Source organism: Pararge aegeria, chromosome 2 (assembly GCF_905163445.1).
Source record: "Pararge aegeria chromosome 2, ilParAegt1.1, whole genome shotgun sequence".
Classification (NCBI taxonomy): domain Eukaryota; kingdom Metazoa; phylum Arthropoda; class Insecta; order Lepidoptera; family Nymphalidae; genus Pararge; species Pararge aegeria.
Window position 1 is genome coordinate 18,632,777 of NC_053181.1, and position 25,179 is coordinate 18,657,955.

At 37.6% G+C, this 25,179-nt stretch overlaps 1 protein-coding gene across 3 annotated transcripts; it reads right to left on the reverse strand.

Moving 5' to 3' along the window:
- Nucleotides 1-206: 206 nt before the first annotated feature.
- On the reverse strand, nucleotides 207-24,915 carry LOC120634015 (histone deacetylase 6). Of its 3 annotated transcripts, none has more exons than XM_039904438.1 (19): nucleotides 24,786-24,915; nucleotides 24,548-24,682; nucleotides 22,837-22,926; nucleotides 22,146-22,276; nucleotides 21,463-21,646; nucleotides 20,822-21,024; nucleotides 20,645-20,713; nucleotides 19,515-19,707; nucleotides 18,301-18,360; nucleotides 15,837-16,030; nucleotides 13,730-13,983; nucleotides 13,005-13,086; nucleotides 12,431-12,577; nucleotides 11,168-11,291; nucleotides 9,600-9,827; nucleotides 7,344-7,469; nucleotides 3,856-3,985; nucleotides 2,127-2,893; nucleotides 207-1,355 (listed from the first exon to the last, which is right to left on the reverse strand). In XM_039904438.1, the coding sequence occupies exons 1-19, from the start codon at nucleotides 24,786-24,788 to the stop codon at nucleotides 1,149-1,151; spliced, it is 3,327 nt and encodes a 1,108-aa protein (XP_039760372.1). In that variant the 5' UTR covers nucleotides 24,789-24,915; the 3' UTR covers nucleotides 207-1,148. The 3 variants fall into 3 exon arrangements, with proteins under 3 accessions (XP_039760372.1, XP_039760371.1, XP_039760373.1); XM_039904437.1 differs by lacking the exon at nucleotides 18,301-18,360 and adding an exon at nucleotides 18,416-18,475; XM_039904439.1 differs by lacking the exons at nucleotides 18,301-18,360; nucleotides 24,548-24,682; nucleotides 24,786-24,915 and adding exons at nucleotides 18,416-18,475; nucleotides 24,382-24,455.
- Nucleotides 24,916-25,179: the final 264 nt, after the last annotated feature.

Here is a 25,179-nt window from a genome sequence, read left to right on the forward strand (position 1 = left end):
TTATCAATACAATAAATTTGGCATAGATATTTATAAAAAATTTATAGGAGCATGAAAAAAAGGTCAAAAAATGACAAAAAATATTAAATAGTAGTAGTATTTATGCCATAATTCAGAATATCAATAGATACCAAACTATATTTTTTGAAGATCCAGAATATAACGTCGCAACTGTACTTTACCGTACGTACAAAAACAACAACAACTAAAACTCTGGAATGTAATGAAAACACTTTTTTCTTTCATATAACTTTTTGTAAATGCGTCACATATTTCTTGAAATTTTTAACTTATTTGTGTAATATCACCGTTCTCGCATGCGGTGTTGAAATGAAAAAAAAGCAATGTCTTACGTCGTCATACTATGTCTTTTTTTTTTTTTTTTTAAAGCTTAAGATTTTGGACGCTAACGAACGTCAAATCGCATTGAGTAGTACTTAGCTTTTGTTCAACTTGTGTTAAAGTTTTTTTTTTTTTTTTATTTCAGCGGTATAAATATACAACGAACTTTAAAATGATAAACATAAGAATCATTTTGTATTGACGATGTGTTTTTGATTTATAAACGACTATTACATACGCGAACGTCCAACTCTCATTCTGAAATCAAATATAACATGCTCTCAAAACGTACGGGACAGTAGTTTTATTCTATCGTAAAGAAAACCTGTCGGAATTTTTTTTCTTATCTGTCGTAAAATGTGAATAATGTTTTAGTATAAAATGTAAAAAAAAAAATAACAAGACTGTTTTTTTCCTTAATTGAGATAATAATTTAGACGGAACAGTATGAAAAAGACTGTTTAAATTATAAGACAGATAATAAAAAATTAAGTTTATCCCGCACCATTAAAGAATAGATTTATACAAAGACGTCGTTGCCGTGCACATCTCTTTTGCACAATATACGGGCATGCGAATGAGATAGCATCGATATCGAGATCGGCGTATTTCTATAAATGTATTCTTGAATGACGCGGGTTATATACTTAGGGCCATACATTAATTACATGAGATGGGCTGCGAATTCTTCGAAAACCGCCTAGTTACATGTCGTGATACTTGAGCCAAGCCCTTCCCCTAATCTCAGGTCAGATTTTTGAAATCTTAATAAGTTATATTTTTTTATAATTGCGAAAAAAAAATTCTCATTCGTCCTTGTAGCACCAAGGCATGTCCTCGCCGAACTTGCATCGGTGTGCGTTGTTCTTTGCGTCGTAGAGTAGTGCGTTGTCCACGTACTTGTCGCAGGCGCTGCACCAGGCAGAGAGGTCGACGAGCGATAGCGCCAGGGCGTGGCCGGATGTGCGGTAGTGCGATTGCATGTGTGCGTTCACGTGGCGACCGCAAGCCGTCTGAAATTATATTGATTAAATATATATATTAGGCTATCAACCCGCAATTGGAGCAGCGTGGTGGGCCTATGCTCTAAAACCGTATTTTCTATCTCTCCTTGTGGCCAGCCCATTAAAGCAAATAATATTTTTTTGCTTAAATCAATACCGCAGGGTGCGTGCCGGGGATCAAACTCTGCAACCTCGAAAGTTAGGCCGAAGCTCTAACCACGAGGTTATCACAGCTTTTACTGTTTATATTTATAAAAAGTGCCACCAATGTTGATCTCCGAAATTATCAGTTATCAGTAAGAATTACAATGCCAATTTTTTTTTATAACTTCTAATCTGTAACAGACGGGATTTTCCAAAAATAAATCAACTAAAAAGTTACTTAAGTTTAGATTGGTAGTTACAAACTGCCTTTCGTGCCCGACGTAGAGTCACTATCGACAAAAAAAAAATTGCTCAAAAGCACCTATAATGTATCTGCATCATACAAAACCATTACCGGCTCACAGGGCACGGGTCTCCATAATGAGAAGGGTTTTGGGCCGCAGTCCAACACGCTGGCCAAGTACAGATTGGTGGACTTCACATACATATCGATTTTTTCCTTTACCGTTGAAGCAAGTAATATTTTAATTACTTAAAACGTCACGTAACTTAGAAAAGTTAGAGGTAATTTAGTAATTAGCCCTTAGTTAGAGGCTGGGTTTTCGAACTCGGCACCCCGAAAGTGAAAGGGGCATGCCCTTTAGGCATAATGATAATAAAGACATGAATACTTACGACAAAACAATGCAGGCACACCCAATTCTCTTTGGTATGATCACAGTCCACACACTTAGATCCCTGTTCAAATTTAACCCCCTCAGGTATGGCGTAGATGGACTCCAAATGCGGACACCACTGTAATGGTACCACTGGAAACATATCCCCAGCATCGATGGCTTGCATGTTCTCCGATAAATAGTCCGCTAATGTAGTTCGTTCTTTGCCTTTATTTTCACATTCATTCGCTTTTGATGCACCTTCATTTACTTTTGAAGAACATCCTTCGTCCTGCAGTTTTTTCGAACCGCCCACCTTATCTTCGTCATCAGTACCACAATGTACACCATCCGCGCATTTGTCGTCTCCTTTCAAACTCAAACTTGCCATGCTGCTTTCCAAATCGGCATCCGCTTCAGACTTTTTGGAGTCGTCCAGACGCTTCGACGTTTCCAGATCAGTGACAATCAACCCGCGAGAGGGTCCTGGTTTTTCCAGAACATCCTCTATGGGCAAAGCGAGGTGGAATTTAAGATTTTTCCAGTATTTTTTATGGGTTTTTATGACATTGTTAATACTCTCAACAGCAGAGCAGTGGACTGAGAGTTTCGGTTCATAATGGTGTAGCATGGGGTCCCCGAGTAAAGCTTTAGTGCACATGGTCATGGCGTATGAGATGCTAGTGATGTTATAGCCTCCCTCTAAGCAGAGTATGATGCGACCCCCAGCCAGGCCTCTAAGCATTTGGGTCATTCGACCGTAGCATTCCGGTGATACTTTGCAACCTGTAATATAAATTCAACCTGTAAGAAATATCTTCACTCTAATGTCGCAATATGTTACGATCAGTGCCGTACCAATCAGTACCTTTATCTCAGAGTCTTCATAAAAGGGACTGTCTAACTGACAACCCGCCCGTCCGCACTAGTTTTGTAACAATGTAAAGCTGAGCTATAACTATTGAGTTATTTATGCAACTGTTGTATATAAGGGATTATCAAAACAAGAATGTTTGCGATAATAGTATCAAATAAGTGTTTTAATACCTAATTATCAACACTTACATAAAATACTTTATCTACACACATAATGTGTCCTTAATAAAAACAGCAAGTAATAGTAAACGCGCGTGAATGGCAATGTTCTTTTTTTTTTAATTCGAAAGATACCACGCATACATCACTAAAAATGTGTCTGTCTGTTGAGCAAGACTTTTACGCAGAAGGGATCGAAAAAAAAAACAAAGGAGTGTTATTTTGAAATTCAGTACAACATTATATTATCCGTTTGTATGATATTATGGTTGGTATGATACACTGGATGTTTTAATGTTGGCAATGAAGTATACGAGTTATGAAATTACGAAATACTATTGAAGGGTGTATAAGAAAATTTCATATGGAATCGCCCTGTAAAATATTAAATAAAACGAGGCATTTATGTTTCCATACAAAATAATTCAAAACATTCCAAGTGTTTTGAATTATTTTAGTTTTAGTTGTGACAACCCTATTTAATATGAAAGACCGACACGGGCATAGTACCTAAATTACGCGACGCATACCTAAAAAACAAAGTACCTACCTACTTTGATGTTTAGATATGTAGTACGTACAAGCAAGCTTATTTTTCAGAATCTTTCATAGAGGATTTTAAGCAAGGTAGTAGATAAATAAACAAACAAAAACATTTTACGAATTTATAATTTAAATAAGGATGGTAAATAAAATAAAATGAAGTGCCTTACCGCCCAGGGGGTCCCCCACACAGGCGTCGAATCCAGCTGAGACTAGCACCAGATCCGGGTTGTACTCGTAGGCTATCGGCAAAACCACCTGAGTGAACGCCGCCATGTATTCCGCGTCGCCCATGCCGCGCTGAAGACAAAACAAAACATAGTTCTATATATCATAGTTACATCTCTTCTAATATAATTCTTACTTCTCCGATTGCGTGAAAAACTTTAATGCTGTCCACATAAATGCTCAAAGCATTCCGGCCCATTATCCAGATATGCTTGCGTCATTTGAATCCCAGAATATTCACGCTATTTTAGTTTCCGAATCTTGGCTCAAACCCTGTTTGCCTTCTACTTCTTATTCGCTACCTGGGTTCCACCTCATACGTAATGATCGCACCAACAGGAGTGGTGGTGGTGTGGCGATCTATCTTAGATCCTATATTCCTTTTAAAATTGTTAGCGCGTCATCCCAACCACCCCCTTCTGATTGTGCGGAGCATTTATTGGTTGAGCTTTCTTTGTCCCAGAGTAAGATACTCCTTGGAGTTTTTTACAGTCCTTCCCTTTTAACTAATTACTTTCCTACCTTTGAAAATCTTTTAGAAACTTTAGTTCCTGCTTATAGTCATACTATATTAATGGGAGACTTTAATACTTGTTTACTTAAAGGCGATAATAGAGCTAGCAAACTTGAGTCTGTTGTTGAAGCGTGCAATATGCAAATTCTTCCCCTTTCAGCTACCCATTTCTTTCCAGGGTGCCTTCCTTCCCTTCTTGACTTAATAATCGTCTCCAGATCTTGTTTCCAAGCATGGTCAGTGTTCTGCCGAAGCCTTCTCTTACCACGATTTAATTTTTCTGTCGTATAAGCTGCGCCCTCCAAAAAATAAACCTAAAATTCTCATGCGACGTAATTTTGGTGGAATGGATGTAAACCGGTTGTGTGATGACGCCCGCAAAATTGATTGGTCAGCCGTTGGATCTGCATCCTGTATTAATCTCAAAGTGGATATTTTCTGCTCCTTGCTCAGTCAGCTTTACAACGTGCATGCGCCTATCAAAGCAGTTAAAATTAAACACTTACCTGCTCCTTGGCTGACTGATGAGTTGAAGAATAGAATTTTAAAGAAAAATATAGCGAAGTCAAAATTTAAAATTAACAATTCAGATGAAAATCGTAGAAAATATCACGAGGTCAGGAATCGCTGCAATACATTATGTAGAGATGCACAACGACGACACATTCATACATCAGTCGAAAACGGCGACTCATCTAAAGTTTGGAAGTTTCTTGAAACTGTTGGAGTTGGTAAATCATCCGTAAATTCTACTCCTCCTAGTGTTGATATTGAGCTTTTGAATCAATATTTCTCTACCCCTTCTAACTCTTTTGGTAGTTCAGATAAATTGCATACTCTTCATGCTCTCTCTGCAATTCCAACTCCTAATTATCCTCCGTTTGAGTTTAGTCAGTTTACTGTTTGTGATGTTAAGAAGAACATTTTGTCCATTGCGTCCAATGCTGTCGGTTGTGACGATATTAGCCGTAATATGCTTATTCCTCTCTTGGATGTTTTCACTCCTGTCATCACTCACATCTTAAATGAATGTACCTCTACTAGTAAATTTCCCGACGCTTGGAAGAGCGCACATGTCATTCCTCTTCCTAAACGTACTATTCCGGCCGATTTTCCTGATTTCCATCCAATCTCAATTTTACCCTTTTTATCAAAAGTCCTTGAAAAACTTATTTACCAGCAACTGAACCTATTTCTTAACCGGCATTCTCTTTTTAATCCATTTCAATCCGGTTTTCGTCCTGGGCATAGTACGGCTACTGCTCTTATTAAAGTAACTGATGATATACGTTGGGGCATGGACAATAAACAACTCACTGTTTTAGCATTGCTGGACTTCAGCAATGCTTTTAACACGGTTGACTTTGACATTTTGTTGGGTCAGTTACGTTCTCTTAACATATCTCCATCAGTAATTGACTGGTTTCATAGTTACCTTCATGGTCGTCGGCAGCGTATTCGCGTTGAGGACACTAACTCCTCATGGTGTAATATTACTGCTGGCGTGCCTCAAGGCGGCGTGTTGTCACCATTACTTTTTTCTATTTTAATCAATTCGATAACTCATAACATATCTTCTCTCTACCATGTGTATGCTGACGATGTCCAGATTTACACCCAGTCAACCTTTGAGAATCTTTCGATAGCTATTGCAGATTTAAATAGGGATTTACGTCTTATTCTACAGTGGAGTAAAGCACATGGCCTAAATGTGAACCCTAGGAAATCACAGGCAATTATTATAGGCAGCCGAAACCAAATCTCAAAGATTGACTGGGTTTCCCTTCCGCCTATTGAATTCGATGGTGTAACAATTCCTTATAGTGTTAATGTTAAAAATCTAGGTATATATCTAGATCAAACCTTAAGTTGGACACATCATCTGAAAGAGGTCAGTAGAAAAACCTTTGCAGCTTTGGGTTCTTTGCGTCGCCTTCGTTCTTTTCTTCCGATTCCTACCAAAATTATGCTCGCACAAACTCTCCTCCTTCCCATTATTGATTACGCTGACGCAAGCTTTGTTGACTTAACTGAAGACCAGTTAAATAAGCTTGAGAGACTTCAAAATACTAGCATCCGGTTCATATTTGGATTGCGCAAATATGACCATATTTCCCAATTTCGGTCTCGTCTCAAGTGGTTACCAATCCGACTTCGCCGGAATTTGCATATTCTTTCTATTCTGTACTGTATCTTGTTCCATCCTTCTACTCCTGTTTATCTCAAAGAGAAATTTGTATTCACAGGGCCTCCTGAGGATGCTCGCTCTACGAGGAGGTTTATCCTGAAGGTGCCTGGTCATAAGTCCTCTTTTTTCCACAAATCCTTTACGGTTCAGGCCGTTACACTTTGGAACGCCCTGCCGTTAGAGATTCGTGAGGCGCAAACGATCGGCATTTTTAAGAAACAAGTGAAGGATCACTACTTGTCTGTATCAGCCGGGCATTGATGGGAATGATCACTGTATTCTTTTTTGTTTATTTCGTTTTCTACATATTTTTGAGGGTTCTTTTATTTTATTAATTTTTTTAATTTTTTTTTTTTAATTAAGTATTTATAGTAGCGTATTTGTATGTTTATATGTTTGTATATATGTATGGAATATATTTTATATTTTTGTACATATCTTTAATATGTTATGTTTAGTATATACTATGTTTTATGTTTTTTTTTTTTATTATTTATTTTTTTATGTTAATTAAGTTTTAAGTCCTAATATTTAATTTTGTTTGTTGTACCTACTTATTTCTTATAACATTTTCTTGTATGCCTTTGGTTGCCTGGAAGAGATCGCTATTTAGCGATAAGGCCGCCAAATTGTACGTTCTACCTTATTGTGCTGTTGTATTTGTATCTCTGTAAATTTTCTCTGTGGTGTACAATAAAAATGTATTCATTCATTCATTCATCTCTTACCTTGTTCCAAGGCACATTGACGTTGTACCCCTCCCCGCGCCCCTCGCCCACCGCAGTATAATCGGCGTCACTCGAGTTCGGGAAGAACGTGCCGTTGTCGTAGCGGTGAATGGATATGTAAAGTATCTGAAAATACAGTATTGTATGAACTATTGGTCATTAACTCATACTTAAAATATACCAATGCCACGAAGAATATATGGAAATATAGGAATGCCACACACAGGGAAAGTACTTCTTTATTTTTATTTATTTGGTTCACCAACAGCTTCACATTTAACAATTTAAACTAGCTTATACAGTATCGGAAAGCTTCGTGACATATTTTCGTCGAAAATCCCTCCGTGCCTGAAGACCAAAGTCTTCGAACAGTGCGTGTTGCCAGTGAGCCATGGCTCGGAAACATGGTCACTCATGGGCAACAGAGTCACTCAGCGGGCGATCGAGAGGGCTATGCTCGGAGTATCGCTACGTGATCAAATCAGAAATGTGGAGACCCGTAGAAGAACCAGAGTTACCGAAATAGCTCAACGAGTCGCTAAGCTGCAGTGGCAATGGGCTGGTCACATAGTTCGGAGGAGGGATGGACGTTGGGGTCCCAAGGTGCTGGTATGGCAGCCCCGCACTGGTAGGCGCAGCGTTGGTCGACCCCCGACGAGGTGGGCGGACGACATTAGGCGCGTCGCAGATAGCCGCTGGATTCAAGCGGCACAAAACCGTGGAATTTGAAACTCCCTACAAAAGACCTATGTCCAGCAGTGGACGTCTATCGGTTGTTATGATGATAATACAGTATGAAGACAAAATTTTTAGCTACTTATAGGTAAGCACCATACAAATATATAGTGTTAAACCAACTTATAACTACACAAATGATAAAATTACTATCCGGTGCAGGCATTGTTTGAAATTTAACTCAGGCCATCAAAACAATTTGAAAATTTTTGTACAACACACATATCGTCTCAACGCAGACTAGACTAAAATTAGTGTGTTGGATAGTAAGCTTTATTTCATGTGAGATAAAGTATTCCTTGATATGTAAGATTTGGGCAATGCGTTTTCTACTCGTAGTGTTTCACCAGAACATTGAAAAGTTTATTGGATGCCACAGGCTCCTACGGTTAAGTAAGCCATGCTTATTTCTGCCGCTAAGCAGCATTCCTGTTCCACGTTATTTATTTATTTATTCATAAGACACACCAGCAATTAATTGTTCTTTTTTTTTAATTAGTTCGCAAAACTGACAATCAACTGCTTAATCTAAAATAAACTATAGCACTATTTGGCATGTGTATCAAATCCGCTGGGTACATAAGGCTGCTGCAAACAGCTAAAAAAAATATATTAAAATAATATAAAAAATATAAATTACTAAGAAAAGAAAAACGAAAAAAAAACAAAAATATTGTGGAAATAAAATTACTTAAGCAATTACCTATTTTTTAACTTAAGCTTAACACTAGATATGTTATTCTGAAGATATCTACACTATATCGAATGCAATTTGCGAGAAATTGCATTCGATATATAGGACTATGTTGGCAATGATTTGTTCTGGTTTTTGGCGAGCAAAAAATTCTTACGGTATTGGAAGCGGCTAACTTCACGTGGAACTACGAATTTTAAACGCTGAAGCAACTATTTACTACAATTATAAAAAAAAAAAATATGTTTTAGAATTATTAATTATGTCTAGTGCCATTAAAATAATAAAATATGGGTGTACACAGCATTATCGTTATTATCTCATAATTTTAATGATACCATAAGCAATTAAAAAAGTTTTGGTAATTGTTCCAAGTTTTTTTGGAACCCTCGTAACTTTTGTTTTAAGAGCTTTCAAAAACGCTTGGTGACATAATATATGACACAGGTCACGTTACCCGAAATCGTTCAGCCAATGAGTGCGGAGACACGTTACTGCTTGCCCAGGCTTAATGATAAATTGATTTTAGTTAATAATAGAGTTGACTTTTGTATGAACAACTTATGACCATAGATAAATATAATACCTATTCTGTTCATATCATCATTCAAATACCGAGTGCCAGATAAAATATAAATATTGGCATTTGAATCTGTGTCATTGCCAGTCACCGCGATTATAATGTTTACGATGTTCGGATATTTTTTTTTTATTTTATCACTAAGTTCAGTGTTTTGTGTAATAAATAGGTTAGTTAATAAGGTAACAATAAAGCTATTTCAGCAATAGTGCCAACATGAAAAAAGTTTTGGTATTAGAATTCTCACCTCTTTATCCCCATAAGTGATCCTCTGTGTCCCATTGCCGTGGTGCACATCCCAGTCCACGATCAACACTCGTTTCAGTCCGTGGCTCTGCACCGCGTACTTGGCCGCAATCGCAGCGTTGTTCAGTAAACAGAAGCCGCTTGGAATCTCGTCATCCGCGTGATGCCCCGGTGGACGGATCACGCATACTCCGGAACCTGCCACGCTGGACAAAACTGCGTCTACCATCTATGGGGATAGAGGCCAAATTAGAACAACGCATTTAAAGGTGCCAGAACAACTTTGCGGTGCGAAGCGGTGATATCCCAGTGGGGAGCTCGACTTTACTTTCGGGTGGCCGAGTTCTAATCCCAGCACGCACCTATAACTTTTCAAAGTTGTCTGGGTTTCGAGTTGCTTTAAAGGTGAAGGAACACATCGTGAGGAAACCTGCATGCCTGGGAGTTCTCGATAATGTTCTCAAAGGTGTGTGGAGTCCACCTAACCGCACTGGGCCAGAATGATGGAGAACGTCCTTTACCCCTTCTCATTGTAGGAGGAGTCCCTAGTCCAATAGATATGACGATGATCATTTCAAGGTGCATTTTTGTATGCACAATCTATGAATACAAAAAAAACTCGCTAAGATTTTTATGGGCCATTCTTAGACCAGGGCGCGTTTTTAACCCTAGCTTCAGTATAAGTGAACGAATGTAGTTATCACCGTCACGCCACAGTAATATAAACATATTTGTAGTAACGCATCATAAGGGCCGGTTGCTTGGAAGCATCCGGCTCCGCTTTCATCTCTCACAATATAGAAAAATGAATGTTAAAATGTATAATTTAAATTGTTGATGTTGGAAAAGAGCAACTGCCGTCTGACGTTACAAAACGTGCTTATATTAGACCTACTTGAAATAAATGAATTGAATAAAGAATTTTTGAATTTTGAACTTTTCGAATTTTATATATTGGTACCTATGAGGTCCATACATAATGTATATACACATATTTGACACGTTAATACTATGTATGAGTCTTAAATTATTTATTTGTAAACAGTCGTAGTAATGTATCATTTAAGTTCATACAATATCTATGAAAATTTATTTAAAACTGAAAGACTTTGCTGCCGTTTCAAAACACAATGTAAGAACTACAATGAAGACATTACAGTATTTGAAGAGTCAAAGGATTCCTTGATGATCTATTTCTTGATTCTATGAATTCTTTATAAAAGATAGGATAACGATTTCGGACTAATTTTTGTAGTACTTTTGTAGTATTTACGTATGACGAATCATTTAGTCAATACACATCCATAAAGCAACACGTGCGCTTTTCTTCTGGCATGGTTAACAAAAGCCTGAAATAAGGCTGCAATTTTATTGCTTGTGATATAAATTAAGCCAATGTTTTTTCTGGATAAAATAGCTTGTAGTAATAATAAAAGAATTATTGTAATCGGTTCAGTAGTTTCAAAGTTTATCGACAAATCTTTTCTCTTTTTAATACTTCATTACTTTGAAAAAAAATTGTCAAGGTTCGAAAGGTAACGGTAAGGTATGTGTGTATTATGAACGTACCTGTAGTACGCAACCCGCAGCAACGGCAGCGCTTTCTAGAGTGTCTGGATGGAAGTACACAGACGTGAAGGCCTCTTTCTGGCTGTTAAGATCTCTCAGCTTCGTACTTGCTATTTCCTTCAACCTGTAACATATACAACGTGTTAATGAAAACCGAAAAATAACTTGACATACTTTAGAGGTACATTATTGACTGTGTCTGAGACTTATTTATGAAACCGAAACGCTAATAGTAAACCACTGCCATAGTTTTTACTGAAATAAATAAGATAAAGCCCCAACATCACATGCGTAATTAAAATCGAGTGACTTGTGTCCCTTTATTAGGTACGTGATACGTAGCGTAGGTACTATGCTCGTGTCGATCTTTTATCTGCAATAGGGTTGTCATACGTCAAGCGCACAGAATTATTTAAATTAGTTTGTATGGCAAAAAAAAACGCTTCTTTTGATTTCATATTTTTACAGGGTGATTTATGCAAACGTGTAAATAAAAATAGAAATATTTTTTGACACGCTTTAGGGGTACATTATTTACTGTCTCTGAGACTTATCTGTGAATCCGAAACGCTCATAGTTTTGGAGTAAACAATTGCCATAGTTTTTACTGAAAGAAATCAGATACAGCCTCAACACCACATGCAAAATTAAAATCAAGTGACCCCTGTCACTTTATTAAGTACCCGTCGCGTAGCATAGGTCTTTTATCTTCAATAGGGTTGTAATATGTCATAACTTAGAATGTTTGAATTAGTTTGTATGGCATACAAATAAGGCTTCTTTTGATTTAATATTTTTACAGGGTGATTCCTTGATGAAATATCCTTATGCACCCTTCAACCGTACCTCGTAATTCGGTTACACGGCGTATAAAAACGTTAATTAATAAATCATTGATTATTTCTTTTTTATTAGGATTGCAAGAGGGTTAGAAATTATTTTAGTTATTTGGACACCTTATACTGAAATAAGTCCAAATCTAGATTACAAATCATAATTGTGAAAATACAACATATACCAAACAATCAGTTATGATATTCACAACTGCGTGTGCGCTGGTACGAGTGTGTGTGTAAGTGTGTAACTGTGTGTGCGTGAGAGACTTAATAATGTGCAGTGGTTTCAAAACGTTTCGATTTTCTCAAAAGAAATTACAATTTTACTTGATGAGAATATTAACATAATTTTTTTATGTAGATTGTATTTAAAGTGCGTGCAATGGCATGAAACGTTTATAGTTACTCTAAGAAAGATTGAATATACCTGTCAAGATGTTTTTTGGTGTGTACAGTAAGGATTTCTTCGTCGGTCGCAGTTCTCGCCGCCAGCTGGTGCAGACGTTCAAGCAGACCAAAATCGCGATGTCTCTCGTGAATGCGCAGAATCCGCTCGGGGCATTCAACGTGGCCTCTAGACGGAGAAATTGAACATTTCTATTACACTGGGTTTTTGTATGCGATGGACCGATCAAATCAAATCTTCAGTGGGAGGTCCCTTGCATGAGTGTACCAGACTATCTGCAAACAGGGAGAAGAGGCGAATGATCGCGAGGCGAGTAACAACTGCCACAAACAATGCCCCACCGTGATGACCACGACCACTCTGGCAAGAGTGTTACGACAAAGAAGACTCGCATCGCCTGCTATCTTCGTCAGCGTTTATTACTGCACTTTACAAAAGCCGTGGAAAGTTCTCCTGGGGTTACAGGAAGCCTATGATACTCTACGCAGTGGCGTACATAGAGGGTACGCACAGGGTATGCAGATGATATAAAAGACTTAACAGAAGGTGGTGTAACATGCGCTGAAAAAAAAAACATGCCAGCGACTGTACTTACGGCTCGCATATGTTCTTGTGCTTCAACATGGCTTCGTCGAAGATGTAGCATACCGGATGTTGTGCTAACTTCAGATCCGTCACTGTAATAAAAAAAACTAAATTAACTTAAGACAAAATTTAAAACATAAATATACTACGACAATACACACATCGCAATCTAGCCCAGAAGTAAGCGTGGCTTGTGTTATGGGTACTAAGATGACTCATGAATATTTTTTATGGATAATAAGTATACATAAATAATAATTATAATATGCAAATAAACACCCAGACATTGAAAAACATTAATGTTCATCACACAATAATTTTCTAGCTGTGGGAATCGAACCCACAGTCTTGGACTCAGAAAGCAGGGTCGCTGTCCACTGCGCCAATCGGCCGTCCAACTTATTTATCGCCCGTATCATTAAAGAAAAGATTTATAAAAAGCAGCCGCAGGCGAAATAAAAATATTATGCGAATTTGATATTTATGGTGTGATGGGTCAACTTTTACAAATCTATTCTTTCCGGGCCCGAGTTTTATTTTTTTCTACGATCCACCGCGTAGCAACGCACACTTCCTTAAAACAGCAATTGTAAAAATGCTTCGAATCAGTCTGAGAGATTAGTTCGTTCAAACAAACAAAATAACAAATTCTTCCGCTTTAACTAACTAGAGTGAGAATTCAAAATTATTACAAGACTAGAAAACAAATTTTCTAAACGCTGAATTTTTACGTACCTAATGACAAATGGTCCAACTTTTCTTCGAAAAGGCGTATAGTCTCGTCACTTTGTACAGGATAGCAGTCCCTCGTAGCGAAAACATCCGACCTAAGTTCGTCTCCCTCCCACAGCACTGTGACCGTATGCTTCTCTTTCTCTCCGTCGCACACATTGGCAACTGTCGTGTCCACGCTGTACTTGGGCTGGAATTGGTAACAGCGCCAGTGGTTTTTGTGTGCGTAGATACAATTGAGGATGGTCTCTCGGATTCTGTACACGGAAATAATAATTATTATTTTCTATCATTTATTTATATCTTTTTTTTTTTAATTTTCAACAGTGAAATTACAAAAGAAAAATAAAAACACTTAAAAATTTATTTTAAATAATCCACTTGCGGGGCTTTTTAGTACCCAAGCAAACAGCGGTCAGGGAAACAGAGGAGCGTTTCAAAGTTCCATACCGCTATCGCTTGGTTGCTGGATCAACCCTTGATCCAATAACCGAGCCAAAGCTTCTTAATATATTGATCGAAGCTTTTCGCGAGAAGACCATTGAATGAAACGACGATCGGAACAATAACGGTAGACTCAACACCCCACATAGCGGTAATCTCGTGAGCAAGGTCCAAGTATTTAGATACTTTTTCCTTTTCAGCTTTCACCAGATTATCATGATGTGGAATAGAAATTTCAACAATTATTGCACCGCGCACTGCTCGATCGACTAGCACTATATCAGGTATATTAGTTGTAATCGTAAGATCCCAGTAGAGCAATGCACTGCTATTTTCAAGAACTGACGCCGGGTCGTACCTATAGTAAGGTATCTCAAAATCGATAAGGCCATACCGAATGCAAGTTGTTGATGAGTTATCCTGGCTACTTGATTATGTCTGTGCAAGCAATCGCCGTTAGCAAGATGAGAACACCCGGAAACTATATGCCTGAGGGACTCCCCAGGGCTATGACACGCTCGACATATATCTAGATGAAAGATGGCACATCTTTCATAATGTGTTTCCGGTAGTTTCTCGTCTAGATGACTTCGTCCAGAATTAATTATTAGTTATTATTATTTAATTATTATTATTATAAGCCTAATAGCAGTGTCATGAAGCAATTACATTATGCCACATCCCATTTCCGAGCAAATACCTCTTTCAGGTTTTTGGAATCCTCGGAGTTTAATATATTTTCTATTGTTGATTTTTCTCAGTGTCTATAATGGCGACTCTTGCAGAAGAAGTTCATACGAGAAATATAGTATGATGTGAAATAAAATTTGGAATCATTATTAAAGTGGTATTAATAGGTGAATAGGTGTTGAACTAATGCTGTATGAAAATAACTACTTCACTGAAGTATTCGGGTTATCGTATAAATAATCAACTTTAATAAGAGCCAGTTACATGAAAATATCAGTCTGAGACAATTAAAGTTTTTTCGACTTATAAAAATATTACACAGATATCTTATTTGATTAAATAAAACATAAAAGGTTTAAAATGGCTATAATAGATGAGTACTGTTAAATTTTACAAATTATTCCTAGAATATCTGAATGAACCGTCGTGAGGAAACCTGCATGCCTGAGAGTTCTCTCTCATATTCTCAAAGGCCTGTGTAATCCACCAGACCACACTGGGCCAGCGTGGTGGACTACAGCCTAAACCCTTCTCATCGTGCCCCGTAGCGGGCCGGTAGTGGGATCATAAGATGATTCTCCACAACCACTTACTATACAATTTCTTCAATCCTTTTACTCCACATCAAACAGATTTTCTAGAGGAGTTTACATTGCCGAAGATCTGTTTGGTGTGGAGTATAAGGATTGAAGAAATTACAAATTACACCACACAGATTCTCCTGCTTTTTGCGGAGTACAGCAAATTAATCTTGGTTGGTTGGTTTGGCAAATTGGTTTTGGTTAAATTAATTTGGGTTGCCTGGCAGTGATCGCTTTTTAGCGATAAGGCCGCCCATTGTACCTGTGTTCTATTGTGTTGTTTTTGTTTATAATTTAATTTATGTTAGGTGTACAATAAAGTGTATTTTCATTCTCATTTCAATCTTAATTTTCATAACACAGTCTGTATCTTCTAGGAGTGTGTCTCAACTCACGAGTCTGAGGGTTCCTCCAAGGCCTGCAACCTGGGTGGTGGGTGGCCCAGCAGAGTGCGCAAAGTCAGCGCAGCCCCCTCAGCCAGCGAGCGCAGACAGTAGCCGCCCTCCAGGACCACACACACACTGGGGCACACACTCATCACCATGTTGAGCAAGTGCGGGTAGCACGCAGGCGTTATTTCCATCTCGCCCTGGTGAGGTTGTAAAATGCCTTTGCATTCTTTTAAATTATAATAAATATTAAGCTTTTATTTAAGTGTTCGGGTACATTTTTACGTATTTCGGAACGTTTCTCTTATGTCAGTGGTGACAGTGACATGATCAGCTGTGATGAGACTGGTGATTTTTTAAAACTCAAACTGTTAACCGCTGTACTCATTGAAATAATTCTCTGAGATTTAATATCCTTCTGGCTTAACATTCCCATGCTGGGAACTACGGAGGGATAAGAAGTTTCCTTGCCTTTAGACTACCTGTTAGCAGACATAATTACAACTGCAGCTGGCACAGCACTGAAACCTCTGACTGCCTGGAACTTGATGCTGGCCTACCACAAAAGGAGAGTGCGGTACCGAAATACAGTCGAGCTTAGACTGGCCTAGACCTACGCCTTGTATTTCATACTATTACATAGTTTCAAATATACTTGATCTTTAAAATTTTTCCGGTATTCTTTATCTTACCTTTAAGATTAAAGAATAACGTGACAAGGTACAGAGCTTTTCTGAAGTGTACACTTCTCTGGGCGCACTCTTTCAGAAGCGGCGAAAGTTTGTCTCTGCTTCCGAAATAGTACTATGCGTAAACCTTTGCCCCGCGACATAAAAAAAAATGCTTGCGTCCTCATCAACGCACGCTTTCCATGAGCTATACGTGTTGCTATACGTGAGCTATGTGCGTATGCAATATATATATACAAAGAGTATATCTCTTAAAGTAAAATTTTAAAAAGAAAGTGGACTGGAACAATATTAATATTAGAAGTAAAAATAAACTTGTAGTGCTTTTTACTAGGCTGCATAAAATCAGTAATTCATTTAAGGGTAATTGTATATCTTTTTATAACAAATTACCAGATGAAATCCTTAAGACGTCTCTCAATAAGTTCAAAGTTTATATAAAACGGAAGCTTATAGAAAAATCCTATTATAATATTAAGGATTACATGTATGATAAAAGAGCTAGGGTGTGAATTGCTCTAACTTCACAGCGAAATATAAATTTACTGTGAGATGGTGATAACAAAAAAAAAGTTACCCGGCTAAGTTTGTTGAGGGCTCTTCTTAGACCAGGGCGCGTTTCGTACCCTCGTAGCTTTAGGTTTAAGTTGACGAACGAAGTTATCACCATCCACATACAATTATGTAAACATGTATTGTATGAACGCTTCATAAGTGCCTGTGATAGACCTACATGAATAAAGAAGTTTTGAATTTGAATTTAAACCTTTGTACCGCGACGTAAAAAAAAACTTGCGTCCTCGTCAACGCACGCTTTCCATGAGCTATACGTGTTGCTATACGTGAGCTATGTGTGTATGCAATATGTATATATTTACAATGAGTTTATCTCTATGAGTACATATGATAAGTAAATTGTGAATTTTACCACCGATTATTCGATTCGGTTTGTAAAGTAGTGTTAACTACTAATTTTAACTTAAATACTCTTTTAATAAACCAAAAATAATCTAATAGGTCAACGATAAAATTCACAAGTTACAGAGGTCGCCAAAGGCGTGTATATTATGTTCGATGATGAATAAAGTCTTTAACTGCAGTCTCTAGTTTATTGTCAAAGTCAATGTCAAATATTTCTTTATTCAAATAGGCACATAGATTGCACATTACTCACTTCTATGTCATATGTAAAATATGACATAGAAGTGAGTTGATAGTGATAACTTAATTCGTCAACTTCAAACTTGCCTGGTTTAAGAAGAAGCCCACAACAAACTTAGCCGGTTGATTTTTTTTTCGTTATCACCATCACATATTGTCATTTAAAATTATATAAGAAGCAACCTGGTTAGAGTAATAACTGATACACAAGTATTTTTATCGTTGATGTAGTCCTTAATACGGAGTGCCATCTAGTTTATTATCACGGCGCGCCATCTAGTTTACTGTCACGGCGCGCAATCTAGTCAATTGTCACAGCGCGCCATCTAGTCTATTGTCCGAGCGCGCCATCTAATTATTTGTCACTGTGCGCCATCTAGATTATTATCACGCGCGCCATCTAGTTTATTGTCACGGTGCGCCATCTAGTTACAGTACTGAGAAGTTTGTCATCACTAGGTGGCGTTCCTTGTATGCTGCGAAGTGTCACTCCGACTATAAGCTCACGATTTTCCAGCTACCATCAGGTGGGCTATTTTGTTGTTCCTTCAACTATAAATGCTTATTAAATGCTCATAGACACCCGTGTCATTTATATAAAACCCAAAGACACTTCGTACCTTCTCGTCGCCAAGAGCGGAATCGTACCCAGCGGAGAAGAGGACGAGTTGTGGCGAGAACTGAAAGAGAGGTACACTAGAGATAAGAGTGATAGAGAGATAGTGAGATAAGTACCTCAGGACAGCCGACCGCGGCGTCGTACCCCGCCGATATGATCACCAGCTCCGGTTGGTACTGCGGCCGATAAAAATATCATGTCAGAAAGGGTAAAATTATGCTACACTTTGTTAACCTTTCCATATATAATGCTGATTATATAATGTCTACGCTTCCAACAATAGTTCTTATCGAGGTCAGAAAAAAGTTGTTCTAATGCTCAAAACTGCCTACACAGTAGAGAATTTGTGACTCTAAATCAAGTACCATTAGGTATATTTCACAATGGTATAATTTTTTTTTCTCTTCCATACTTGAAAAGGATTAGGAACGGCCGTTAGCAGGCACATCTCATTGCAATAGTACTGCCTATACTTTACGGCTCAACACTACACCGATCTTGATCCAATACGGCAGTTTCATACCTTGCATTCAGAAGATAAGCTTGGAGTACTTTTTTCTCGAAAAAACGAGTGGTTCACCGGTTTTAACGGTTCCCGCAGGATTAGAACAGTAACAGGCACACGGCCTTGGACTCAGATTGACAGACTTAAAGCATATACGAAATATCATGTTCGGATTTACACCTTGTACCCCTTCATACACGTAGAAACATTGCCGATGTTTTCTCTTACTTAACATTGTTAGAGGGTCAATAGATAGTCCGGAATTACTTACTAAGTTAGATTTATTTGTACCCTCGCGATTACCTAGGCATAAAAAGATTCTGCACGTACCCTTAACTAAAACTAAAAATAGATTTAATTACTTTATAATCCATGTCTCTCGCCTTCTTAATTCTGTTTACAATGACCCCGAAATTGACTTATTTTATGGTAATATGAACAGTGTACGTCGCAACTTAGTAGATAAACTGTTGCATGCTAACACTTTGTTATAGTTTGCTACGTTATTGCTGGGTTCTATCAGGTACCCTTGTTTATATAAGACTTATCTGTGGAAACCTGTTATTAGTTTTAAGTCAACCAATTTGCTAACTATTTAGTATCTACAACTGTTGGTTTTCCAATTAAAGAAAAGAAAAAATAAAATAAAATAAAATACACAAGCCACTGCGCCAATCGGCCTTCTGAAACTTAAAAAGAACACAACTGACCTCAATAGCCATAGGCATCAAGAGTTGGTGCCATATCGCGATGTAGTCCGCGTCCGTCATGCCAATCTTGTTAAGGGGCACGTTGAACGTGTACCCCTCGCCACGCCCGCAGCCAATGTAGTGGAAGTTCGACTGCTTCAGGTTCGGCCAGAACGCGCCGTGCTCGTAGCGGTGGATCGAGAAATAGATCACCCTGTATAACAACAACACCATTGTATCAAAAAATCTAATGACCTATGGTTCAGAAACATAACTATGGCCTATGGGCGTCATAAGAAGGCTCAGAGCCACTCAGCGGGCGATGGAGAGAGCTATGCTCGGAGTATCTCTACGCAACCAAAACAGAAATTTGGAGATTCGTAAAAGAACCAGAGTTACCGACATAGCACCACAAGTCGCGAAGCTGATGTGGCAATGGGCGGGGCACATAGTTCGGAGGAGGGATGGACGTTGGGGTCCCAAGGTGCTGGTATGGCAGCCGCGAACTGGTAAGCGCAGCGTCGGTCGACCCCCAACGAGGTGGACAGACATTAAGAGCGTCGAAGGTAGCCGCTGGATCCAAGCGGCTCAGAACCGTGGAACTTGGAACTCCCTACAAAAGACCTATTTCCAGCAGTGGACGTCTATCGGTTGATATTATTATGATGAGGATGATCAAATAATCCTGTTTTAAGAAACTTAGTACATAATGACACTTGTGAGACAATGTGACATGGTGATATAGCAAAAAACAGCCGGCCGAGTATGGCCGAGTGTGGGCTTCTTCTTACAGCAGAAGGGTAAGCATGCGCGCTATATATTATAAATATATTATTTAGTGAATAATAAAACTGATAACACACACCAGAACAGAATTTTTGAAGTATTTGCGTGTATATAGCTTGTATAAAATATGATTGGCGAGTAAATATTTTGTAATACATTTTTTTTTTGTGGGCATTAACATATTTTTTATTTGTTCTTCATAAATTCTTTGTAATACCTATGGCAACAGAGTTATTTGTAACAGCCGCTATATTATATTATCTATAATGCGCCATCCGTGCCCGTTTTTTTTAAATCTAGCGTTTTCGACATCCAAAATCAATGTTAGGTTCATATGTCTGTGGTTCTAGAAAAATGGTACTAACCGCGGATCGTCGTAAAACATCTGCTGCGTCGCTTGTCCGTGGTGGACATCCCAGTCGATTATCAATATCCTGGTAAAATAAAAGGTTAATTTATTAAACTTTCAGTGTCTGAAAAAAAAAGCCGACTCTTGCTTGCTGTTTTCGCCTATATACTTATATTAATAAAATCATAAGAACCTTTGCAACTTTCGCACATTTAACGCGTGGTAGGCCGCGAGCGCCACATTGTTGTAGAAGCAGTACCCACAAGGCTCGTCGTACATCGCATGGTGACCGGGCGGGCGGACGATTGCGGCGCCGTTCTGAACCTCCCCGGACACTATACGGTCCACCATGTCTATTGCAGAGCCAGCTGCCAGGAGAGCCATTTCTTGGGTTTTCTGTAGAAACATGATTATAAATGTTCGGAGCGGTTATAGCATAAATTATAGTATATATATTGATGAGTGGATAAGACTTCAGCTTCGGATGAACCGAGTTCAAACCCCGTCACGCACCTCAATGCGTTCCGATTAAACATGTCTATAGAAAAAACGTTTCCCCAACTCTTGGGTGATAACGATTGGTAGTTTTCACTAAACTACTGAAACTTTTGTTTTTCTGTCTGTCCACACAGACAGACAAACAAAAATTAAATACAAATCTGTTTTGGACTCAGTATCGATTATAAAGCATCCCCCGATCAAAGTTTTCAAAATATATTAAATGTACACAAACCTTCCAGTTACAGTTTTATTATAAATATATATATATATATATATATATAGATAGATATAGATATAGATAAATAATATGTAAATATTAAAAGCTAAACTTACAGGGTGTATGAAGATACCATCATATTTCGACGATAGTTCTTCTAAGTATTCAATATTATCATTGCAATGTGTTGTCTCCATCATCTCATACACGGATGGGGAATGCAACTTGTTCAGCTCCTCTTTAGTTGCCGCTCTCGGTGGGAACGATTTGCATTGTTCTATTAGTTTCAATTCCTCACACCTTCCACAAACAAACGATTGTGTTAACAAAATAAATATTTTAATTTACTTATATTAAATGATATTTAAGTAAATGTAGTATATAATATATATTATGAATAAAAAACCGAAATGATACAGCAGAAGTACATTATTTACTGTCTCTAAGATTGTTTTGTGAAACCGGAACGCTAATAGTTTGAGTAAACTGCCATAGTTTTTACTGACAGAAATCAGACACAGCCCTCACATCACATGCAAAATTAAAATCAAGTGACTCCTGTTACTTGATTAGGTACGCATATATAAACGCGATCTGAAGTCGACCGACTGTCGGCGGCCACGGGCGATTAGCGTCTTCTTCACTGTTCCAGGTCATGTGTGAAAGGAACAGGAAGTTCGGAAGGATATATACCATGTGATTGTGTGTGCGTGTATGACCCTATTAAACCAACATGAATTCCCAGCTGATTTCCAAAGTATTGTAACCCACAATATGTTACACCTTTAAATTGGTGTACCTTTTAAGTGTTCCAGTTATCCTCTCCGGGCAATCAGGATACTTTTCATCCCAAATGCAACAATGCTCTGCCATGCGAGGCTCGGTGACAAATCCTGTGGGACCTTTCACCTTCATTTTTGACTCCATTGCCTGCAAAAAAAAATATTATTATTAATCTTAACTAATATTTTAAATGCAAAGATGTATTTGTTTGTCCTCCCTCTACACCCTAACCAAGCGACTATTAAACTTAATTTTCGGCCTAGAATTAGTTGAAAGGACTAAAGAGAGATACTACAACTGGTAAATGGAATGACACACCGCATTGTTTACAAAATGCCCTTAAATCGTACACAGGTCTGATGTATTCATGTTTTGTGCCTTAAGCTTCCTGGCAAAGATTATTAAATTATCATATAAGCCAAGCCAGGGGTAAAAGCTAGTCATTTGATAAAATCAAAAATGGCTAACCTAATAACTATTGCAATCAAATTGGCACTAAGCACGGAATAAATGTTAAGAATGCTAATGAAAGAAAATTTATCAATCACTCTTAGACAGGCATATTTAGCATCAAATCAAAAACCAAATACTAAATCTTTATATCACAGAAACAGTTGAATATCCAAAAGTACATTCGATATTGCCTACCTATAAAAAATAAGCTATCCTATTTTAATATGAATTAAAAAATCTATTAATAAACATACTGTTTGATAGTGGTCACGCAGAACTGTATCGTCTTTTGATTTCTTCATTTGCTGGGCTTTCTTTTTAGCAGCTATCAGGGAGGCAGACGGCTAGAAAATAAGAAATTCGTATCCATGTTACCTATCACAACATATGTTGAAACTAGATAATCAGTAAAAGATTGTATTTGCACACAGTAAACATAATATTACATTAATCTTCTAACAACAAGGGATTAGAAAAAATGCACCCAAATTTGTTATAAATTAGAATCAAAATGCTTTCTTGAATTTTATCTCATTTTATTGCACACCTGTTTATTCACAAACAGGTGTGCAATAAAATAGTTACTAAATTTTAAAGCTATTTAAGTGTACATAAGCTACTTTGTAACATTGTTCTGAGAACTACTTACAAATATTCTTTATGGCTAAATACAAAAAATTAAATTTTATTTTTTGTATACAAAGCTTAAACTACAATCATGGCTTTAAGTTAAAGTTTCTCTATAACCTAAAGATATATATTGGATCCTAAACGAGCATGTAATTTCAAAAACAAACTGCGGAACACTGCATGAATTTTCGCATTCAGCACATTTCGCATTTCGCAAAGAGCGCATTTCAGAAGATATGTGTGGTGTTGCATACATAGATTGAAGAATTTATATTGCACTGTGCAGTGTGCAGATTTGCCTGGTTCTGGCAGATTATAGGAAATTAAGCTTAATGTCCTGGTATTAGTTATATCAAAGTAAAAGAAGACATAACATAAATCTCTTTATTTGCCTAGATTATTGCCTGCTAGCCAACATTGGAGTAGCTTGGATGGAACTGTAAATGCTCCTTCTCGCAAGCCTAGTGGTGGTCTTAAATGATTATGATGTTCAACTTGATTACGGCACAAGAAAATCTTCAGCACAGTATGGAAAGAAGCATTATCAACATCAAAAAACATTACCCATTTACCACAAAAGAATTGTGTATATACTCTCTATGTACTCTCCATACCAGGGTAAAGAGACACACCCAATAAAAAGAGCTACAATTAAAGCAGAGTGAAAAAGATCAATATGTTTCAATGCAACACATATAAATTTCAAATCATTAGAATACATATACATATCCACAATACTATGCATATTTATTTATAAGTAATATCATAGTATCCATCTATGCAATGAAACATGAACAAAGGAAAACTACAGCCATTTTAGTCTTCCTTTGTTCATGATTGTACTGAATGACAGTAAATTATCTTCTTTCCATAGTAAGAAAACAGCTTAACCACACACACAGTAGTTTTTCTGATTCAATGGTAGTACAAAATTTATAAAACTACTATGGAAAACTGTAATTTTCGAAACATATAGCAAATATGCCATTCCAAGTTGATAACAAAATGGTGGAACGAGATCATTAATTTGTTCAATCACTTCAATAACCCATTATGTATGTTTTGAGAGCCTGGAATTTTGGCAGGTAATTTGCAAATGTAATTGTAATCTAAAGGGACATAAGTTACTGTTCACACAATATTACAGAGCCAGGCTGAAGGTGACTTACCGAGATTTTCGCCCATGAACCAGGTATAAATGTCAGCACTAGTCAGACTAGTACTGCTAACTGTATTGAACACAGGTATTGAATTCCTAAGGACTGTACCTGCGCCTCACTGCGCAGCTACTGGTGACTGACATCGGTCAATTAGATCATGCGTACTGAAACGTACCTTCGTTCCAGCGGACATTGCACGAGTTTGAATTTTCGCTTTCCTTGCCCCATTCCTTGTTACCACAGACGATGTTGGGGATGTTTTTTTTGTATCGCTGGATGGCCGGGTCGTCTGGGATTGGGAAGGAGTCGACTAAATAGAGCAAACAACAGTTAAAAAGTAACAACTAAAATGTAAACACATCTTCAAAGTAATGGATTTTGGTAAAAATGTAACTGAAACAGTGCGCACTCACCATAATAAAGCGCGGCGGGATTGCGTCGCCAATACAGGAAAGTTAACTTTATACAAGTTTATGTTAATTCACACAGTCATTGCTATTTTTATTTAAAAATACAAAGTCGAGGCAAAATCCAAACACGGCAATAAAATGACAGAGGACAGATGAGTGATGACATTTATTTTCTTTATTCTTTACCGTAGAGAAAAGGAAATATCACCGTACAGCCATGTCTCAATAAGTGATGGATTCTTGAATCTTGAGTCTTGTGTTATTTTTTTCTCTTAACTTGTGAAATTCGAGTGAAAACACGTGAAATTATCGCATATTATTTTTGCAACTCAGGAAGTTAATGGGGCATATATAAGAAAACGTAGTGATTATATTGTCATTGGATAGGCAAGTCCAA

What these genes read in the sequence shown, in the direction of transcription:
- LOC120634015 (XM_039904438.1), bottom strand. An exon ending in CACAAGAACATATGCGAGCC is followed by an intron (nt 12,578 to 13,004) that starts GTAAGTACAGTC and finishes TTCTCCGTCTAG; the next exon opens with AGGCCACGTTGAATGCCCCG. An exon ending in TCAATGTGCCTTGGAACAAG is followed by an intron (nt 3,986 to 7,343) that starts GTAAGAGATGAA and finishes TTTTGTCTTCAG; the next exon opens with CGCGGCATGGGCGACGCGGA.